Raw genomic sequence first — 21976 nt, forward strand, 5'->3', positions numbered from 1 at the left:
TTTTTGACAGTGCAAATCTGGTATTTCCTTTAAGCTTTTGTTACTTAGTAAATCTACACACAACTCGCCGTTATCTTTTGTTCCAAAATACCGCCTTCGAGCCCCCAAACTTTGTCATGACTTACTTGGGGATAGTGTGCTGTAATATCAGGCCCCACTGTCCCTCAGCCACAGCAATTGTGAAACAGTTTGATCAAATCACCAGACTGCCTCAGTTCTACCCAACTGTTTAATTTAGGTTAACAGAATATGAGCACCAGGTTTGTAAACTTCATTAAGTAAAGAACTGTTTATTGAACAAACTGTCGTTAACCAGTGGCAAAAGAAAGTAATGTAAAATGCTAATTTTTAACTCTAACTGAAACTCTAATGCTTAATTCCCTATACACACAAATACTAGGCACACAAAAACATGAATTTTAAGGGTGGGATGAAACAGCTCAATACCACCAATTCTAGAATATAGGATTCGATGTGTTGATTTTGCTTGATTTCTTCCAAATTCCTTTCAGTTCTTGTTGATGACATGAGGTGGTCTTCCAGCACTTTCAGCATTCAGCTCACTGGTTGAGCATTTGCCTTTCAATGCCTTTAACAGTGAATTTCCCCTTTGCCTTTTGACAGAGGTTTTCAGAAAGAAAGCAGTTTATAGAGATATGAGGAGAAAAAAGCCAGCTAGCTATTATTGTGAAATTACTGGAATCTTCCACACACGAGAGAGAGGTTTTAGGTATTTTTACTTTCAGGCTAGGAGCTATTCTGCTGCACTGCTCTCTCTCAAAACCTAGCCACTTGGTCAAGAGCCAATTAAAACATTGCCAGGCAGCACCCTTGCTCCAACAAGGGCAAAGCTAACCATCACTCCTTGATGTTCAGTGGCATTACCATCACTCAATCCCCCACTATCAACATCCCTGAGGGTTACCATTGACCAGAAACTGAACTGGATTTGTCATATAAATACTCTGGCTACAAGAGCAGTCAGAGGCTAGAAATCCTGCAACGAGTAACTCACCACCTGACACCCCAAAGCCTGTCCACCATCTACAAGGCACAAGTCAGGAGTGTGAGGGAATACTCCCCATTTGGGGATGAATGCAGCTCCAACAATACTCAAGAAGCTTGGCACTGTCCAGGACAAAGCAGCCGCTTGATTGGCACCACGTCCACAAACATTCACTCCCTCCATCACTGACACACAGTAGCAGCAGTGTGTACCATCTACAAGATGCACTGCAGAAGTTCACCAAGGCTCCTTAGCATCTTCCAAACCCATGCCCACTACCATCTAGAAGGACAATGGCAGCGGATACATGGGAACACCACCACCTGGAAGTTCCCCTCCAAGTCACTCAGCATCCTGACTTGGAAATATATCGTCATTCCTTCACTGTGATTGGGTCAAAATCCTGGAACTCCCTTGCTAACAGCACTGTGGATGTACCTACACCACATGGACTGCAGCGGTTCAAGAAGGCAGCTCACCACCACCTTCTGAAGGGCATCTAGGGATGGACAATAAATGCTGGCCTAGTCAATGAAGCCCACATCCTGTGAATGAATATAAAAAAAAATTTGGAGTAGGGAACCAAATGTTATTTTTCCAAATTTGCTCACGGCATGAAACTTGGTGGGAGCGTGAGGGTGTTAAGAGGCTTCAAGGTGATTTAGACAAGTTGAGTGAGAGGCCAAATACATGGCAGATGCAATATAACATGGGTAAGTGTTAAGTTATTCACTTTGGTTGGAAAAACAGAATGACAGAGCATTATTTAAATAGTGGTAGATTGGGAAATGGCGATGTACAAAGGGACCTGGGTGTCCTTGTACACCAATCACTGAAAGCAAGCATGCAGGTGCAGCAAGCAGTTAAGAAGGCAAATGATACATGGCATTCATTGCAAGAGGACATGAGTACAGGAGCAAGGTTGTCTTCAGCTGTACAGGGCCTTGGTGAGATCACACCTGGAGTATTGTGTTCAGTTTTGGTCTCATTACCTAAGAAGTGACATACTTGCCATAGAGGGAGTGCAGCGAAGGTTCCCCAGACCGATTCCTGGGTTGGCAGAATTGTCGATTTTTTTTGTATTCATTCATGGAAGCGGGCTTCGCTGACTGGGCTGGCATTTATTGCCCATCGGTAGTTGCCCTTGAGAAGGTGGTGGTGAGCTGCCGCCTTGAACTGCTGCAGTCCATGCGGTGTAAGTACACCCACAGTGCTGTTAGGGTGGGAGTTCCAGGATTTTGACTCAGCGACAGTGAAGGAACGACGATATATTTCCAATCAGAATGGTGTGTGGCTTGGAGGGGAACTTCCAGGTGATGTTCCCATTTATCTGCTGCCCTTGTCCTTCCAGGTGGTAGTGGTCATGGGTTTGGAAGATGCTGTGCCCTTACCACCCTGAGTGCTTCCTACAAGTGGTGTTCAACATGGAGGAACACTGATTCATCAGCTGAGGGAGGGCAGTACATGGTAATTAGCAGGAGGTTTCCTTGCCCCATGTTTGACCTAATGCCATGAGACCTCATGGGGTCTGGAGTCGATGTTGAGGACTCCCAGGGCAACTCCCTCCCGATTGTATACCACTGCCACCTCTTCTGGCCGGACAGGACATTATCCAGGGATGGTGATGGTGGTGTCTGGGACGTTATCTGTAAGGTATGATTCCATGAGGATGACTATATCAGGCTGTTGCTTGACTAGTCTGTGAGACAGCTCTCCCAAATTTTGTACTAGCTCCCAGATTTTAGTAAGGAGGACTTTGCAGGGTTGATAGGGCTGAGTTTGCCACTGTTGTTTCCGGTGCCAGGTGGTCCATCTGGCTTCATCTTGCTTGAGACTTTTTTTGTGATTTGATACAACTTGGAGGTCTGCGGCAGGGGTGAGGGAACCAGTAGTTGTACAACTCAGGCCATCTAAAAGTCAACCACATTGCTGTGAGTCTGTAGTCCCATGTAGGCCAGACCAGGTAAGGACTGGAGATTTCCTTCCCTAAAGGACATTAATGAACCAGATGGGTTTTTACAACAATCAACAATGGTTTCATGGTCATCATTATACTTTTGATTCCAGATTTTTATTGAATTCAAATTCCACCATTTGCTGTGGCAGGATTCAAACCTGGATCCTGAGAACATTACCCTTGGTCTCTGCATTACTAGCCCAGCAGCAATACCAATACTCCATCGCCTCCCCCTGAGGAGAGATTGAGCCGACTAAGCCTGTATTCACTGGATTTTTGGAGGAGGAGAGGAGGTCTCATTGAAACATATAATGCTTTTACAGTGATGGATGGACTGGATGTAGAGATGATATTTCCTCTGGCTGTGGGATCTAGAACAAGGGGTCACACTCTCAGGATATAGGGTAGACCATTTAGCATTGAGATGAGGTGAAACTTCGTCACTGAGAGGATGGTGAACCTATGGAATTCTCTACCACAAAAGGGTGTGGAGACCAAGTCACTGAATATATTTAAGAAGGAAATAGATAGATCTCTGGAGTATAAAGTATTCAAGGGGTATGTGGAGAGAGCAGGAGTACGGCATTGAGATAGAGGATCAGACATGATATTGAATGGTGTAGCAGGCTGCAAGGGCAGAATGATCTACTCCTCCTATTTTCTATGTTTAATTAGCATCCTAACTCCTCAAATTCTTTTTGGTAGAACCAGGAATGATGTTCTGCCTGTATTGTTGGTTCCCAGATGGAGCATGACAACTGGATCCTCCCCCTCCCACTCCAAGCTTTTCTCCCGCTGCGAGGAGATGTCCTCAACCCTCGCACTGGACAGGCAACATATCTTTCGGAGCTCAATGTCATGGCTACGGAGAACAGTATCTATCCCCCTATCATTAGCACATTCCTCTTTGATCCAGCGACTTGAACGGGATCCTTCACCATGGTGCCATAGTCAGTCCACTCACCCACCTTGTAGTCCTTCTCCTCATCCACACAGGGTCCCAGCCCCTCATACCTGTTGGCCAAAGCAAGGGGCTGAGGCTCCTCTATCACTACATGTTGGGTCCTCATAGCTGTCTGACCTGCAGTTATATTGTTCTGCCTCTGACCATTGACCAACTTAAAGGCTCTGCCTATCCGAAAGGGTGTGAGCACCTCCTGGAATAAAGTGTCTAGGTAACTTTCCCCTTCCTGATGCATCGTAGTGTCCACAGCTCGGCCTCCAGCTCAACAACTCTGAGCCGAAGCTCTTCAAGCTGCAGGCACTTGCTGTAAGCCTGTTTGCCCTGGATCACACCGGTGGTCAGACGTGCCCACATTCCACATTGCAGTACATCACCTGTCATGCAATCTTTATTATATGTTAATTACTTTTCCTTAATTAATTTATAATTAACCCCCCCTCTTCTCAATTTTGTTTTATTAATTTACAAAATTGGGCGTCACCTGCTCAGCTGGCATTGCCTGTCCCTATTTGCCCTGGAGAGGGTGGTGGTGAACCGTTGCAGTCCATGTGGTGTACGTACACCCACAGTGCTGTTCGATAGTGAGTTCCAGGATTTTGACCCAGTGACAGTGAAGGAAAGGTGATATATTTCCAAGTCAGGATGGTGAGTAACTTGGAGGGGAACTTCCAGGTGATGGTATTCCCATCTATCTGCTGCCCTTGCCCTTCTAGATGGTAGAGGTTGTGGCTTTGGAAGGTGCTGTCGAAGGAGCCTTGGTGAATTCCTGCAGTACATCTTGTAGATGGTGTGCACTGCTGCTACTGTGCGTTAGCAGTGGAGGGAGTGAATAATTGTGGCTGTGGTGCCAATCAAGCGGGCTGTTTTGTCCTGGTGGTGTCAAGCTTCTTGAGCGTTGTGGGAGCTGCACTCATCCAGGCAAGTGAGGAGCTTTCCATCACACTCCTGACTCGTGCCTTGTGGATGGTGGACAGGCTTTGGGGAGCCAGGAGTTGGGTTACTTGCTGCAGGATTCCAAGCATCTGACCTCTTGTAGCCACAGTATTTATATGGCTAGTCCAGTTCAGTTTCTGGTCAATGGTAACCCTCTTAGTATACAGTCTGCCAGGGCCAAGAGGTTTCCACTTTCTTTCAAACTGCTTAATTACCTTTTGCTGTAAATGGATGTCTCTTCGAAGAAAAGCAATCCGAGTTCTTGCATCAATCCTTTAAGGGTCAGTGTCTTCTAAAAAACACATTTTGCCAGAATGAGGCATAGATTATACAAGTAGGGAGATCATGTTGGAGTTGTATAGAACCTTGGTGAGGCCACAGCTGGAGTACTGTGTGCAGTTCTGGTCGCCACATTATAGGAAGGATGTGATTGCACTGGAGGGGGTGCAGAGGAGATTCACCAGGATGTTGCCTGGGATGAAACATTTAAGTTATGAAGAGATGTTGGATAGATTTGCGTTGTTTTTGTTGGAGCAGAGAAGACTGAGGGGCGACCTGATCGAAGTGTTCTTTCCTATGCAGTCCTGCCATTGGTGCCATGGTCTGGACTGCATTCCTGCATGGTGTCATTACCCACAGCAATTTCCAGTGCTGAGTACTTGTTTGAGAGTGGCACACACCCCAAAGAGTCCTACACATCCTGCCTCTTTCTACTCTTCTGTATGACCACCCATCAACTATCCTGAACTCTTACTGCTGTGGGGCGACCACCTGGAATATGTGATCCAGGAACTCTCAGCCTCCCTGGCCCTCCACTGTAACTCCAGCTGTCCCTCAAACTCAGAAATTCTGTGTTTGAGCTCAAGCAGCTGGACCCACATGAGGTTTCTTAAGAAACAGCAAGGGACAGCAAACTGTGGTAGTTGTTTATAGGCCATCAAATAGTAGTGGTAATGTAAGGCACAGTATAAATCGGGAAATTAGAGGGTGTAACAAAGGTAATACACTAATCACGGGAGACTTCAATCTACATTTAGATAAAAGCAAAAAACTGCGGATGCTGGAAATCCAAAACAGAAATAAAAATACCTGGAAAAACTCAGCAGGTCTGGCAGCATCTGCGGAGAGGAACACAGTTAACATTTCGAGTCCGTATGACTCTTCAACAGAACTAAGTAAAAATAGAAAAGAGGTGAAATATAAGCTGGTTTGGGCGGGGGTGGGGGGAGACAGGTAGAGCTGGATAGAGGGCCAATGATAGGTGGAGATAGCCAAAAGATGTTATGGACAAAGAGGTGTTGAAGGTGGTGACACCTCTTTGTCCTTTTGTCTATGACATCTTTTGGCCATCTCCACCTATCACTGACCCTCTATCCAGCTCTACTTCTCTCTCCCCCCCCCCCCCCCCCCCCCCACACACACACACACACACACACACACACTCACTAAACCAGAGGAGGTTTAGTCTGGAGGTTATTAGCTATGAGGAGAGGTTGGAGAAACTCGGATTGTTCTCACTAGAGCGACGGAGATTGAGGGGCGACTTGATAGAAGTTTACAAAATTATGAGTGGCATGGACAGAGTAGATAGTCAGAAGCTTTTTCCCAGGGTGGAAGAGTCAATTACTAGGGGACATAGATTTAAGGTGAGAGGAGAAAACTATAGAGATGTGCGGGGCAAGTTTTTTACGCAGAGGGTAGTGAGTGACTGGAATTCGCTGCCAGAGGAGGTGGTGGAAGCAGGTACGATAGTGGTGTTTAAGAGGCAGCTTGACGAATACATGAAGAGGATGGGAATAGAGGGATACGGACCCCGGAAGTGCAAAATGTTTTAGTTGACGGGCAATATGATCGGCGCAGGCTTGGAGGGCTGAAGGGCCTGTTCCTGTGCTGTACTTTGTTCTTTGTTCTTTGTTTATATTTCACCTCTTTTCTATTTTTACTTAGTTCTGTTGAAGAGTCATACAGACTCGAAACGTTAACTGTGTTCCTCTCTGCAGATGCTGCCAGACCTGCTCAATCTACATTTAGACTGGGTAAACCTAATTAATACTAATGCTGAGGAAGACTAATTCCTGGAATGAATACGAGATGGTTTTCTACTTAAGTATGTTGAGGAACCAACTAGAGAATGGATTATTTTAGATCTAGTATTGTGTAGGGAGAAAGGAATAATTAATAATGTTGTACAGGAGCCTTTAGGGAAGAGTAACCATAATATAGAACTTTACATGAAGTTTGAAAGTGATCCGAAACTAGGGTCTTTAATCTAAACAAAGGAAACTACGACGATATGAGGGATAATTTGACTATGGTAGATTGGGAAACTATATTAAAAGGGATGACAGTAGACAGTCAATTGTTGGCATTTAAAGAATGAGTACATGGTTTGCAACAAATATCTTTTAAGGCACAAAAAGCCAGTAGGAAAAGTGAGCCAACCATGTCTAATGAGAGTAAGTTAAAAGATTCTATTAGATCAAAGGAAGAGGCATATAAAGTTGCCAAAAAAAGTAGCAAGCCTGAGGATTGGGAGCATTTTCTAATTCAGCAAAGCAGACTAAGAAATTGATAGACAAAATAGATTATGAAAGTAAACTAGCAAGGATTATAAAAATGGACTGTAAAAGCTGCTATACGTAGATAAAAAGGAAAGGGTTAGTAAAGACAAATGTGGGCCAATTACAGGCAGAGAATGGAGGATTTATAATGGAGAGTAAGGAAATGGCAGAGAAACTAAACAAATACTTTGTGCCTGTTTTTACAGAGGAAGATGCAAAAAAACCCTCTGAACTATTTGTGATCCAAGGGACTCATGAAATTGAGGGTCTGAAAGAAATTAGAATTAGTTAATGAGTAGTGCTGGAGAAATTATTGAGCCTGACAGTTGATAAATCCCCTGGACCTGATGATTTACACTCCAGAGTGTTGAAAGAGGTGCATTTGTGATTATCTTTCAAAATTCTATAGATTCTGGAAGAGTGCCTGCAGATTGGAAGGTAGCAAATGTGACCCCGCTATTTAAGAAAGGAGAGAGAGAGAAAACTGGGAACTACAGACCTGTTAGCCTGACATCAGTAGTAAGAAAAATGCTAGAATCTATTATAAAGGATGTGGTAACAGGGCACTTAGAAAATGATGGTGTGATTTGGCAGAGTCAACATGGATTTATGAAACGGAAATAATGTTTGACAAACCTGTTGGTGTCTTTTGAGGTTATTACTAGCAGGATTAATCAGGGAGAACCTATAGATGTAGTGTATTTAGATTTTCAGAAGGCTTTCGATAAGGTCCCACACAGGAAGTTAGTAAGCATAATTAGAACTCGTAGGATTGGGGGATAGTGTACTGGCATGGATTGAGGATTGGTTAATGATTAGAAAACAGAGTGGGATAAACAGATCATTCTCCGGTTAGCAGGCTGTGACTCGTGGGGCACCGCAAGGATCAGTGCTTGGGGCCCATCTATTCATAATCATTCAATGATTTGGATGTGGGGACCAAATGTTATATTTTCAAGTTTGCTGATGACACAAACTTGTTGGAAATGTGAGTGGTGATGAGATTGCAAAGAGGTTTCAAGGAGATTTGGACAGACTAAGTGAGTGGTCAAGAACATGACAGATGGAATGTATTGTGGAAAAATGTGAAATAATCCACTTTGATAGGAAAAATAGAAATGCAGAGTATTTCTTAAATGGGGAGCGATTGGGAAATGTTGATGTCCAAAGGGACCTGGGTGGTGGTGTTCATGAGTCACCAAAAGCTAACATGCAGGTGCAACAAGCAGTTAGGAAGGTAAATGGTATGTTAGCCTTTATTGCAAGAGGATATGAGTACAAGAATAGGTAAGTCTTGCTGCCGTTGGATAGAGCCTTGGTGGGACAGCACCTGAAGTATTGTGTGCAGTATTGGTCGACTTACATGAGGAATGCTTTTGTACGACTGAGATGGGAGGAGTGCGCAAATTATCAAGCCCCATTAGTCCGCAGGAGTACCATTGATTTAAATGTTTAATTTTCTCTCCAAATTGGCTAATTGTTTACCTATATTTTTTGTACCCAGAAGAGAAGAGACTCTGATCAGGTTACTTTGAAAAAAAAACTTAATGATTAATTTATTATAAAGCAAAACTCCTTTTAAACAAGTTTCAAGAACAAGTTGACACATGATTGTAATCTGGAAGTGTAACTAACTAACCAACCCTTTTAAGCTCCCCCAGCATGCATGCACACGCACGCACGCACGCGCACACACAAACAAAAGACACACAGGTAGCCTTTGCAGACTCGGGTGGATGGAGAGAAAAACTCTTAGAAAGAAAAACAATTAAAGTTCATGGAAGTTCAGTGCTCCCGGTCTGAAGTTCCCTTGGCTGGCCCCAGTAGGTGTTGGGAAGCTCACCAACAATGCTTCATTATGGAGGGCCGTATAGCTGGACCAATTCTTCCTGTTTCAGCTAGCAAGGCCAAAATTATGCAGGCAAACTACACTCGGATGAGGATTATCTGGCTACAGGTCGAGAACCGCACATTGTTTCACAAAGCAGAGAGGGAGAGCGAGCTAGTCAGGGTAGTCTTCTGCGCTCAGCCTTTCCCCAACAAGACTGAATGCAAAATTACAGTTTCAAATTTAAGGTTTGCCTCTGCCATGTAATTGCCTTTTTGTCTTCTGGCTTTTCATTAATTAAATTCTTTGTAGTTCAGAACACACAAACAACTTCTCAAGTACCATATAGCTCAGGTGATTTCTTGAAAGAGCCCTGCCTGTTGACAGTTCCAAGGTGAACTTATGACTTTTTAAAAAAAAACCCTGGGTAGCCTCCAGTGTCCAAATAATGTAATGCCCTTCCATATTTTAAAAAGTAAAATCCACTTTAAAGCGATATGATTCTAACAATATACTGGCTGCAGAGGGAGTGCAACAAAAGCTCGCCAGACTAATCTCTGGGATGGCGAGATTTTATGAAGAAAGATTGAGGAGACTGGGCCTGTATTCTTCAGACTTTTTGAAGTGTACAAAATTCTTACAGGGCTTAACAGGTGGATGCAGGAAGGATGTTTCCCCTGGTTGGGAGTGGCGGGGGGTGGGGGTGGGGTTGGTCTCTAGAACCAGGGGACAGTCTCAGAATAAGAGGTAGGTCATTTAGGACTGAGATGAGGAATTCCTTCACTCAGAGGGTGGTGAATCTTTGGAATTCTCTACCCCAGAGGGCTTTGGAGGCTCAGTCATTGAGTATGTTCAAAGCAGAGGTCGATAGATTTCTAGATACCAATGTTGTCCAGGGATAAGGGGATAGTGTGAGAAGATGGCGTTGAGTTAGAAGATCAGCCATGATCTAATTAAATGGTGGAGTAGGCTCAAGGGGCTAAATGGCCTATTCCTGTTCCTATGTCCTGAAGTTCCCACATGAAGCAGGAATTGCAAGCAATAGGTCTCAGCTGCCCACCCACAATCCATATAATCCTTACTCCTTTTAGAATCTAGTTACGAACATATGAATTAGAAGCAGGAGTCGGTCACTCAGCCCCTCAAGCCTGCTCCGCCATTCAGTCATTCAATAAGATCCTGGCTGATCTGATTGTAACATGAATTCCACATTCCTGCCTGCCCTTGATAACCTTTCACCCCCTTGCCTATCATGAATCTATCTACCCCTGCCTTAAAAATATTCAAAAATTCTGTTTCCACCACCTTTTGAGGAAGAGTTCCAAAGACTCACGACCCTCTGAGAGAGAAAAATTTCTCCTCATCTCTGCCTTAAATGGGTGACCCCATCTTTTTAAAAGTGACCCCTAGTTCTAGACTCTTCCACAAAAGGAAACATCCTCTCCACATCCATCCTGTCGAGGCCCCTCAGGATCTTGTACGTTTCACTATGTTACTAACTTGCATGAACCATAAATTTTGTCACTAGACCTGTGTGCTAGTATAATAATTCATTTACTGTTACATTTACCCTGACTTGAAATGTTTAACTAGCTAAGCTGCAAATTTAATACAATACACAATAATTAGGAGGACTTAGGAGAAGGGGTAGACCATTCTGCCATTTGATAAGATCATGGCTGATCTAATTGAAGTTGAGGCAACACTGTCCTGCCTGCTCCCCCCATAAACCTTGACTTCCTTATCGATTTAAAAAAAACTATTCAACTTGGCCTTGAATATAGTCAGTTACTCAGTCTCCACTGCTCTTTGGGGAAGTGATTTCCACAGATTAACAACCCTCAGAGGAAAAAAATTCTCCATCTGTCTTGAATTGGAGACCTCTAATTTTTAAAACTCTGTCATCTAGTTCCAGTCTTTCAAATTTTGCTACAGTTGTACAGGGTGAGACCACATCTGGAGTACTGTGTACAGTGCTATCTGTCAATCCTTTGTGTCTTGTTTCTAATTTCCAGTGCTACATCCTGGCTCCCATTCCCCCCCTGCCAAGTTAGTTTAAATCTTCTTGCTCTTCAGAGAGCAGTGGAGACAGGGACACTGAATATTTTTAAGGCTGAGTTTGATTCTTGACTGACCATGGAGTCAAAGGGTATAAGGGGTAGACAAGAAAGTAGAGTTCACAGTCAGATCAGCCATCATCTTATCAATGACAGAGCAATCTCGAGGGGCCAAATGGCCTACTCATAAGTTGTATGTTTGTCAGTGAAACATGGTAAATAAGATTGGTGAGCTGCAGGATTAGAGTATGGCAATGTGAAGATCTGTGTCAAGAAATGGGAGAGCTAGGTAATGTGCAGGGCTACGGGGAGAAGTGGGAGAGTGGCTCTAGGTAAATTACTCCTTCAGAGAGCTAGCACAGGCATGACTGGTCGAATGACCTCCTTCTGTCCTATAATAACCTGTACTGTGGTAGGTACTAAGTATTCCTGGATATGGTATTCAGGAAAGAAAGGAGGAGGAGTGGTAGTATGTTGAAAGAGAATATTGCAGTGTTGGAGAGGGAGGATGTCTTGGAGTATTTTTTTTTATTCATTCAAGGGATGTGGGCTTTGCTGGCTGGGCTAGCATTTATTGCCCAAACCCTAATTGCCCTTGTGAAGGTGGTGGTGAGCTGCTGCCTTGAACTGCTGCAGATCATGGCTGATTTCTGCCTCAACTCCACCTGCCTGCACCATATTTAATTCCTTTAGTACCCAAAAACCTGTCAAGTTCTGTCTTAAGTTGAGTATTCACAACTCTCTGGAGTAGAGAATTCTAAGGATTCACAAACTTTGAATTGAAGACGTTTCTCCTTATCCCATTTTAAAAGGCCGATCCCTTATTCTGAGACATTTTCTCAGCATTTACCCTGTTGACCCTCTTAAATTTTGTTTCAATTTTGGCACAACTCCCCCAGGTGTTAGTGAGAAGGACTTTGCAGGGTTCACTGGGCTGAGTGCACCTAGTCGTTTCTGGTGCCTAGGTCGATGCTGGTTAGTCTGTGATGTTTTATTCTTCAGCTTTTCTGTAGCAGTTTTATTCAAATGATTGGCTTGCTCAGCCATTTCAGAGGACAGTTAAGAGCCCACCGCATTGCTGTGGGTGTGACGTGTAGGCCAAACCAGGTATCAACGGTCGATTTCCTCCAATGAGGAAAGTTAGTGAACAGATGAGATTATATGACAACCCAGTAGTTTCATGATCATCATTATTGAGACTAGTATTTTTTCTGTAATTATTATTTAATTGAATTTAAATTCCTCCAGCTGCCATGATTGGATTTGAACTCATGTCTTCGGGCCATGGCTACATCTCTAAGCTTCTGGATCATTAGACCAGTAAGATTACCACTATGGTACTGTTGTCCTTTAAACAAGGCTTTCTTTCCTTATCCTTTTTAGGTATTGTATTTGATTTTTGTTTGTTTATTTGCTATAAATTTTTTTAGACTAATGTTTTTTATTTTTTTTATCGCAGGATGGTGATTCTTCATTGAGGAATGCGGCTTCTTTCCCTTTAAGGTCCCCACAAGCAGTATGTTCTCCTGCGAGCAGCGATGGAACTCCAAAAGGTACATTTATAAAGTTGAATATACTGAACCTACCCTCAATATTATGTGTAATATAATGGATATTTGAGACTGATTGCAAAAAAAAAAAGCAATCTTATTGAAGGGCTGGAGGATATGGGCATGAAAAGCGATTGTTTCTTGGTGTTAAGTTATTTGGTCTCCAGAATTGGATAATGATATTGAGATTATTGAAAGATTCTGTTTCACATTCTTTTTGGCCCATGGCGGCAGTCCCTATCTTTAATGCATGATGCTTGTAATGGCGAACCAAAGCTTTTTCTGGTTCAGGTACTTTGCAACTAGGACAGTTTCAAGAACTATTTCTCACTGAAGTAAGGCTTACACTGAGGGAGGGGTGAACTAACTTGTGACAGGCCACGGAAGAAGCTAAAGTAAAATTGTAACATTTTCCATTGGTGGCATATACCTTTCTGAAATGATACCATTTGGGAGGTGCACTAAATTTAGTTAGAGTGAGGGTCTACTTGTAGTGTAAGCAGCCCATTCTATTTTACTATCTAATATTGCTCCATTATTGTTTATTTATTATCTGGTTTGGATTTGTTTAGTGTACATTGAAATTTAAGACAATTATATATGAAAACAATTAAATCAGAATTTATTACCATAATTAATTTGAGATGATTTTGTCTCATTTAAAAAATGTCCACAAAGATTAAACTATAACCAGCGCTGCTCTTTGTTGCAAACATTTGTTTAATCAGATTGATAAAACTTATTCTATATGAAGTAATGTGTTGCTAGCTCAATAATTGTGATTTCCATCAGTTACATTTACAGACAAGTTTTTTTAAAAATGAAACCATTGCACTGACCCCTAGAGCAGTGCTCCCTCTAAGTTGCATGGATGCATGGCCACACAGCAGCCCAGAACATGCTGTGCAGGGGATAAACAGGCCACACGCTAGAACCGGTTCTCTTGAGAAGTGTGTATATGCAGTCGGGTGGCAATCTTAAAAGAACTGCATGGTGCACCAAACTGGCTGTGCAGAGTAAAGGGAAATTAGAGGAAACGTTGCATCAGAGTATGTTGATGAAATCACAGAAACTGCTTACATGTTCTGATTCAGGTTAAATCATCAATGCAGACATTTGAGTTTCATTTTAACTGTTCAGCTGAATGGAAGATTGTAATCTAATGCATGGCTAGAATCATAGAATGGTTACAGCACAGGAGAAGGCCATTTGGCTCATTGTGTCTGTGCTAGTTCTCTGAAGGAGCAGTTCACCTAGTGTCTTTCCTCTGCTGCCTTCTCTCTGTAGCCCTGCACATTCTTTGTTTTTAGATAATCCAATTCCCTCTTGAACACACTCTAAGACAGTGTATTTCAATCCTAACCACTTGCTGTGTGAAAATTTTTTTTCCTCATATCACCATTGCTTCTTTTTCCAGTCACCTTAAATCTGTGTTCTCAGGTTCTTGCTCCTTTCAGCAATGGGAACAGTTTCTCTCTATCTGCTCTGTTTAGTCACCTCGTGATTTTGAATATCTCTTCAAGCCTTCTCTCAACCTTCCCTTCTCCAAGGAGAACAGTCCCAACAGTCTATCAACGTAACTGAAGTTCGTCATCCATGGAACCATTCTCGTGAAACTTTTCTGAATCCTCTCTAATGCCTACACATCCTTCCTAAAGTACGACGTCCAGAACTGGGTGCAATACTCCAGTTAAGGCTGAACCAGTGTTTTATACAGGTTTAACATAACTTCCTTGCTTTTGTATTCTGTGCATCTATTGATGAGGCCCAGGATCCCATATGCTTTATTAACTGTGCTCTCAATCTGCCCTGCCGACTTTAATGCAGATGTACACCCAGGTTACCTCTGCCCCTGCACCCTCTTTAGAATCTTACTCTTTATTTTATATTGAGGGAGGCAAGGGAGGAGATCGCAGGGGCTCTGACCCAAATTTTTAATTCTCCTCTGGCCACCGGGGAGGTGCCAGAGGACTGGAGAACAGCTAATCTGGTTCCGCTATTTAAGAAGGGTTGTAGAGATAAGCCAGGGAACTCCAGGCCAGTGAGCCTCACGTCAGTGGTAGGGAAACTATTGGAGAAAATTCTGAAGGAGAGAATCTATCTCCACTTGGAGAGGCATGGTTTGATCAGGGATAGTCAGCATAACTTTGTCAGAGGGAGGTCATGCCTAACAAATTTGATTGAATTTTTTGAGGAGGTGACCAGGTGTGTAGATGAGGATAGTGCAGTTGATGTAGTTTATATGGACTTCAGCAAAGCCTTTGACAAGGTCCCACATGGGAGACTTATAAAGAAGGCAGATGCACATGGGACACAGGGTCATTTGATAAGGTGGATTCAAAATTGGCTTAGTTGTAGGAGACAGAGGGTGATGACAGAAGGATGCTTTAGTGACTGGAAGCCAGTGTCCAGTGGCGTACCACAGGGATCTGTGTTGGGTCCCCTATTATTTGTTATTTATATAAACGACATAGATGACTATGTGAGGGGTAGGATTAGTAAGTTTGTGGATGACACAAAGATTGGCTGGGTGGTTAACAGTGAGGTTGAGTGTCTTGGGCTACAGGAAGATATAGACGGGATGGTCAAATGGGCAGATAAGTGGCAAATGAAATTTAACCCTGAAAAGGAGTAATTTGACAAGGAACTATTCAATGAATGGCATGACACTAGGAGGTTCTGAGGAACAAACTTGGTGTGTGTGTGTCCATAGATCTCTGAAGGCAAAGGTGCATGTTAGTGGGGTGGTGAAAAAGGCATATGGCTTGCCTTTATCAATCGAGGCATAGATTAAAAAAGTAGGGAGGTCATGTTGGAGTTGTATAGAACCTTGGTGAGGCCACAACTGGAGTAGTGTGTGCAGTTCTGGTCGCCACATTATAGGAAGGATGTGATTGCACTGGAGATGGTGGAGAGGAGATTCACCAGGATGTTGCCTGGGATGAAACATTTAAGTTATGAAGAGAGATTGGATAAACTTGGGTTGTTTTCGTTGGAGCAGAGAAGACTGAGGGGTGACCTGATTGAGGTGTACAAGATTATGAGGGGCATGGACAGGGTAGATAGGGAGCAGCTGTTTCCCTTAGTTGAATGTAAAAAACAAGAGGATAGCCAGGGAAAGGGTAGGCCCACTCAGGGACAGAGGTGGGAAAATGTGTGTGGAGCCAGAAGAAATGGAAGAGATACTAAATGAGTACTTCTCATCAGTATTCACCAAAGAGAAGGACTTAGCGGTTGATTTGTCTAGGAAAGAGTGTGTAGATAGCCTGGATCATGTTGAGATCAAAAAAGAGAGGTGTTAGGTGTCTTGAAGAATACTAAAGTGGATAAGTCCCCAAAGCCAGATGGGATCTACCCCAGAGTACTGAGGGAGGCACGGGAGGAGATTGCTGGGGCCTTGACAGAAATCTTTGTATCCTCACTGGCTATAAGTGGAGAGGACTGGAGAATGGCCAATGTTGTTCCATTGTTTAAGAAGGGTAGCAGGGATAATCCAGGAAATTACAGGCCGGTGAGCCTTACGTTAGTGGTAGGGAAATTATTGGAGAAGATTCTTCGTGACAGGATTTACTACCGTTTGGAAGCAAATGGGCGTCATAGTGAGAGGCAGCATGGTTTTGTGAAGGGGAGGTCGTGTGTCTCTAACTTGATCGAGTTTTTCGAGGAAGTGACAAAGATGATCGACAATGGAAGGGCAGAGGATGTTATATACATGGATTTCAGTAAAGCCTTTGACAAGGTCCCTCATGGCAGACTGGTACAGAAGGTAAAGTCGCACGGGATCAGAGGTGAGCTGGCAAGATGGATACAGAATTGGCTTGGTCTTAGAAGACAGAGGGTAGCAGTGGAAGGGTGCTTTTCTGAATGGAGAACTGTGACTAGTGGTGTTCCGCAGGGATCAGTGCTGGGACCTTTGCTGTTTGTAGTATACGTAAATGATTTGGAGGAAAATGTAACTGGGCTAATTAGTAAGATTGCAGACGACACTAAGGATGGAGGAGTTGCAGATAGTGAAGAGGATTGTCAAAGGATACAATGGGATATAGATCGGTTGGAGACTTGGGGGGAGAAATGGCAGATGGAGTTTAATCCGGACAAATGCGAGGTAATGCATTTTGGAAGGTCTAATACAGGCAGGAATTATACAGTAAATGGCAGTTAAGTGCATTGACGGGCAGAGGGATCTGGGTGTACAGGTCCACAGGTCACTGAAAGTGGCAACGCAGGTGGATAAGGTAGTCAGGAAGGCATATGGCATGCTTGCCTTCATTGGCAGGGGTATTGAGTATAAAAGCTGGGAAGTCATGCTGCAGCTGTCCAGAACCTTGGTTAGGCCACACTTGGAATATTGCGTGCAGTTCTGGTCGCCACATTACCAGAAGGATATGGAGGCGTTGTAGAGGGTGCAGAGGAGGTTTACCAGGATGCTGCCTGGTCTGGAGGTTATTAGCTATGAGGAGAGGTTGGAGAAACTCGGATTGTTCTCACTAGAGCGACGGAGATTGAGGGACGACTTGATAGAAGTTTACAAAATTATGAGAGGCATGGACAGAGTAGATAGTCAGAAGCTTTTTCCCAGGGTGGAAGAGTCAATTACATGGGGACATAGATTTACAATCGTCTTCTTATCGTGTCCACGGACAGTCTATACATGGCCCAGCCAGAACTGGACACAATTTTGTGCCTTGTTGTTGAATTTGTCAAGATCTGCAACAGTGCAGGGTTCCTCTAGAGGTAGACATTGCAGGAGATGTTGCATAGTCTGTGGCTCAGTTCCACATTCACAAGTTGTCCGGCTGGTTGTATATCCCCATTTGCTTAGTGACACCTTTGAATGACCTACACCAGTCCTAAGTCTGTTAAGGCATTTCCAGGTTGCCCAGTTGTAATTAGCTCCTGGGGGAAGGCTTTCATCCGGTAGAATTTCCATCGCTGGGGGTTGTTCGAGACTGACGAGCCGATCTTTCCACAAGGCGATGCGGGCTTCAGATGGGGTTGATTGTAATGGAACAACACTGTTCATGAAGCTCTTCCTTGACTTTAGGCAGCTGGTTTGTAGGTGTATGACCATGTAGAGGGTGCCTCTCATCTGATGTCTGACGGAGTCGCGGAGATTTAAGGTGAGGAGAGGAGAAAACTATAGAGGAGATGTGCAGGGCAAGTTTTTTACGCAGAGGGTAGTGAGTGTCTGAAATTCGCTGCCAGAGGAGGTGGTGGAAGCAGGTACGATAGTGGTGTTTAAGAGGCAGCTTGACAAATACATGAATAGGATGGGAATAGAGGGATACGAACCCTGGAAGTGCAAAATGTTTTAGTTTGACGGGCAATATGATTGGCGCAGGCTTGGAGGGCCGAAGGGCCTTTTCCTGTGCTGTACTTTTCTTTGTTCTTTGAAGGGCCAGTCACAAGGGGGCATAAGTTCAAGGTGAGGGGCAGGAGGTTTAGGGGGGATGTGAGGTAAAAGTATTTTACCCAGAGGGTGGTCTGGAATGCACTGCCTGGGAGGGTGGTGGAGGCGGGTTACCTCACATCCTTTAAAAAAGTACCTGGATGAGCACTTGGCACGTCATAACATTCAAGGCTATGGGTCAAGTGCTGGGATTAGTTAGGTAGATCATGTGTTTCTCACGTGTCAGTACAGACTCGATGGGCCGAAGGACCTCTTCTGCACTGTGATTCTGTGATTCACTCTCTGCATTCTTCATACCAAAATGAATCAATTCACTTTTCTCTGCATTAATTTTCATCTGCCTCTTGTCGCCCATTTTACCAACTTGTCTGTGTCCTTTTGAGGCTCTACACTATCCTCCTCATTTCACAATACCTCCGAAGTTTTTTATCATCCACAAATTTTGAAATTGTCCGCTGTACACCAAGATCTAGGACATTAATTTATTAGGAAGAGCAGGGCCCTAACATCGACCCCTGGGGAACTCCACTAAAAATCTTCCTGCAGGCGGAAAAACATCCATTAACCACTACTCTGTTTCCTGTCACTCAGCCAATTTTGCCCTCATCTCGCTACTGCCCCTTTTGTTCCATGAGCTCTAAAATTTGCTCATAAAGTGACACACAACAGACTTATCAAATACCTTTTGGAAGTCCATGTCTGCCTCATCAACCTTCTGTTAACTCATTGAAAAACTAAAGCAAGTTAGTTAAGCACGATTTGCCCATAACAAATCTTTTACTGGCTTTCCTTGGTTAAACTGAATTTGCCCAAGTAATTATTAATTTTGTCTTGAATTAGCATCTTCCTCCTTGTTAAAGACATATGAAAAGTATTCATTTAATACCTCAGCCACAACGCCTGTTTCCAAGTGTAAATCCCCATTTTGATCGTAAATGGCTCCAATCCTTTCCCCACCTTTTTACTATTTGAATACCTGTAGAAGACTTTTGGATTCCCTTTTATGTTGGCTGCCAGTTTTTTTTCGTAGTCACTGTGTGCTTTTATTTGCTTCTTCAATTTCCTTCTGAATCTTTTATATTCAGCCTGGTCCTTAATTGTATTATGCATCTGAAACTTTCTTTTTCATCTTAATCTCTATCTATTTTCATTCAAGGAGTTTTGGATATGCTCGCCCGCCCTTGCCCCTTCATGGGAATATACCTTGACTGTTCCCGTACTATCTCTTCTTTGAAGGTAGCCCATTTTTCAGTTGGTATTGCCTGACAATCTTTGATTTCAACTTATCTGGATCAGATCCACTCTTACCCCATTGAAGTTGGCTTTCCCCCAGTTAATTATTTTTCTGTATTATTCCTTGTCCTTTTTCATAACTAACATAAAGCTTATGATAGAATAATCACTGTCCCCTAAATGTTCTCCTATTGTTACTTGGTCCACCTCATTCCCAAGAACCAGGTCTAGCGTTGCGCCTTTTCTCATTGAACTGGAAGCATACTGCTGTAGAAAATTCTGGAAGTACTCAGGTTTGGCAGTATCTGTCGAGAGAGAAAACAGAGTTAACATTTTGAGTCGACTATGACTCCTCTTCAGAACTGAAGGAGGGTAGAAACGTGATGAGTTATATGCCTTCGAAAGTAATAAGGAAGAACAAATGGGGAGGTGTGGAATTGGGTAGAGGACAGGAGAAATTAAATGATAAAGATGCCATGGAACAAGAGGCAAAGGGATTGGTAATGGTTGTAGTAAAGAGACAAAAAAATTGTCCAGAGACTAAAATGCCAGGACAATGAACAACTCTATCCACAAGCAAAAACATGAAAAACAAGATTCAAACCAACAAATAGCAATAAGACATCAAAATGGGGACAGAACTCATGGTCTGAAATTATTGAACTCAGTGGACTTAATCAGAAGATGAGGTGTTGTTCCTCGAGCTTGCATTGAACTTCACTGGTACACTGCAGCAAGCCGAGGACAGAACTTAGTACGTGAGAGTAAGGTGGTGAATTAAAATGGCAAGCAACTGGAAGCTTGCGGTCATGCTCACGGACTGAGTGGGGCTGTTCCGTAAAACGGTCATCCAATCTGTGTTTGGTCTCCCCAGTGTAGAGGAGACCACGTTGTGAGCAGTGAATACAGTATACTGAATTGAAAGAAGTACAAGTAAATTGCTGCTTCACTTAAGGAGTATTTGGGCCCTAGATGGCGAGATGGGAAGAGGTAAAAAGGCAAGTGTTACACCTCCTTCAATTGCATGAGAAGGTGCTGTGGGAAGGGGACAAGGTGTTAGGGGTGATAGAGGAGTGGACCAGGATGTCATGGAGGAAACCGTTCTTTCGGAATGTGGACAAGGGAGGGGAAGGATAGGGAAGATGTGTTTGGTGGTGGCGTCATGCTGGAGGTGACAGAAATGGTGGAGGATAATCCTTTGCATGCGAAGGCTGGTGGAGTGAAAAGTGAGGACAAGGGAAACCCTATTGCGGTTCAGGGAGAGAGGGGAACAGACAAGAGCAGAAGTGCGGGAAATGGGTCGGACACGGTTGAGGACCCTGTCAACCACAGTGGGGGGGGTGGGAATAATCCTCGGTTGAGGAAAAAGGAAGACATATTAGAAATGCTGTTATGGAAGGTTGCATCATCAGAACAGATGGGACAGAGAAACTGGGAGAATGGAATAGAATCCTTACAGGAAGCAGGGTGTGAAAAAGTGTAGTCATGTGGGAGTTGATACGTTTGTAATAAATATTAGTTGATAGCTTATCTCCAGACATGGAGACAGAGAAGTCCAAGAAGAGAAGGGAAGTGTCTGTGATGGGCCAGGTGAAGGTGAGGGAAGGGTGGAAATTGGAAACAAAGTTGAAGTTTTCCAGTTCTGCGTGAGAACAGGAAAAGGCACTCATACAGTCATCAAGTCCTAGAAAAAGAATTGGGGGAGGGGGCCTGAGTAGGACTGGAACAAGGAATGCTCCATATGCCCCACAAAAAAAAACAGGCATAATAGGACCCATGTGGTTACCCATAACAACACCTTGGACTTGGGGAGGATGTGAAATGAATTGAAGGAGAAATTGTTTAATTTTTTATTCATTTTTTCACAGGTTATGGGTGTTACTGTCTAGGCTAGCAATGAGACAACAAGTTGAGCCAGGCATAGGAGGGTGGTGGTGGATGGGGACTAGTTGGGCCTCTGTTCAAGGGAGAAGTGAATAGCCCTCAGACTGTCCTGGTGGGGAATGGAGGCTCAGACCTGGAAAACTACTTCAACTTTGCTTCCAATTTCTACCTTTCTCTCGCCAACACATGGTCCATATCTGACAATTCCCTTTCTCAATTTCTCTGTAATTTCCTTGCAAATTTGTTCCTCTCTATTTTGTCCACTAGTTGGTGGCCTATAAACTATATTGAGCAATGTAAATATAGCTATGTTGTGTCTTAGGCGTAGCCTAATAAATTCTGTCCTTCACCACCGCGCCCACCCCAGGGGCATCTTCTCTCTCCAGCATCACGATGCTCTCTCAATTAACGAAAATCGCTGGAAAAACTCAGCAGGCCTGACAGCATCTGTGGAGAGAAAGACAGAGTCAACGTTTCAAGTCCAGATTACTCTTCTGGACTCGAAACGTTGACCCTGTCTTCTTCTTCTGAAGAGTCATCTGAACTCGAAACGTTGACTCTGTCTTTCTCTCCACAGATGCTGTCAGACCTGC

At 43.6% G+C, this 21976-nt stretch overlaps 1 protein-coding gene across 8 annotated transcripts in view; it reads left to right on the forward strand.

Annotated features, from left to right (window-relative positions):
* Positions 1-21976, forward strand: part of LOC144691642 (nipped-B-like protein) — a 564605-nt gene that overhangs the window by 185617 nt on the left and 357012 nt on the right. For all 8 annotated transcript variants that reach the window (XM_078559979.1, XM_078559947.1, XM_078559954.1 and 5 more), the window contains one exon: positions 12766-12859. In XM_078559979.1, coding sequence (XP_078416105.1) covers positions 12766-12859 — 94 coding nt within the window. The remainder of the gene's footprint in view (positions 1-12765; positions 12860-21976) is intronic.

This window comes from Cetorhinus maximus, chromosome 2 (genome assembly GCF_964194155.1).
Source record: "Cetorhinus maximus chromosome 2, sCetMax3.hap1.1, whole genome shotgun sequence".
NCBI classification, from domain to species: Eukaryota; Metazoa; Chordata; class Chondrichthyes; order Lamniformes; family Cetorhinidae; genus Cetorhinus; species Cetorhinus maximus.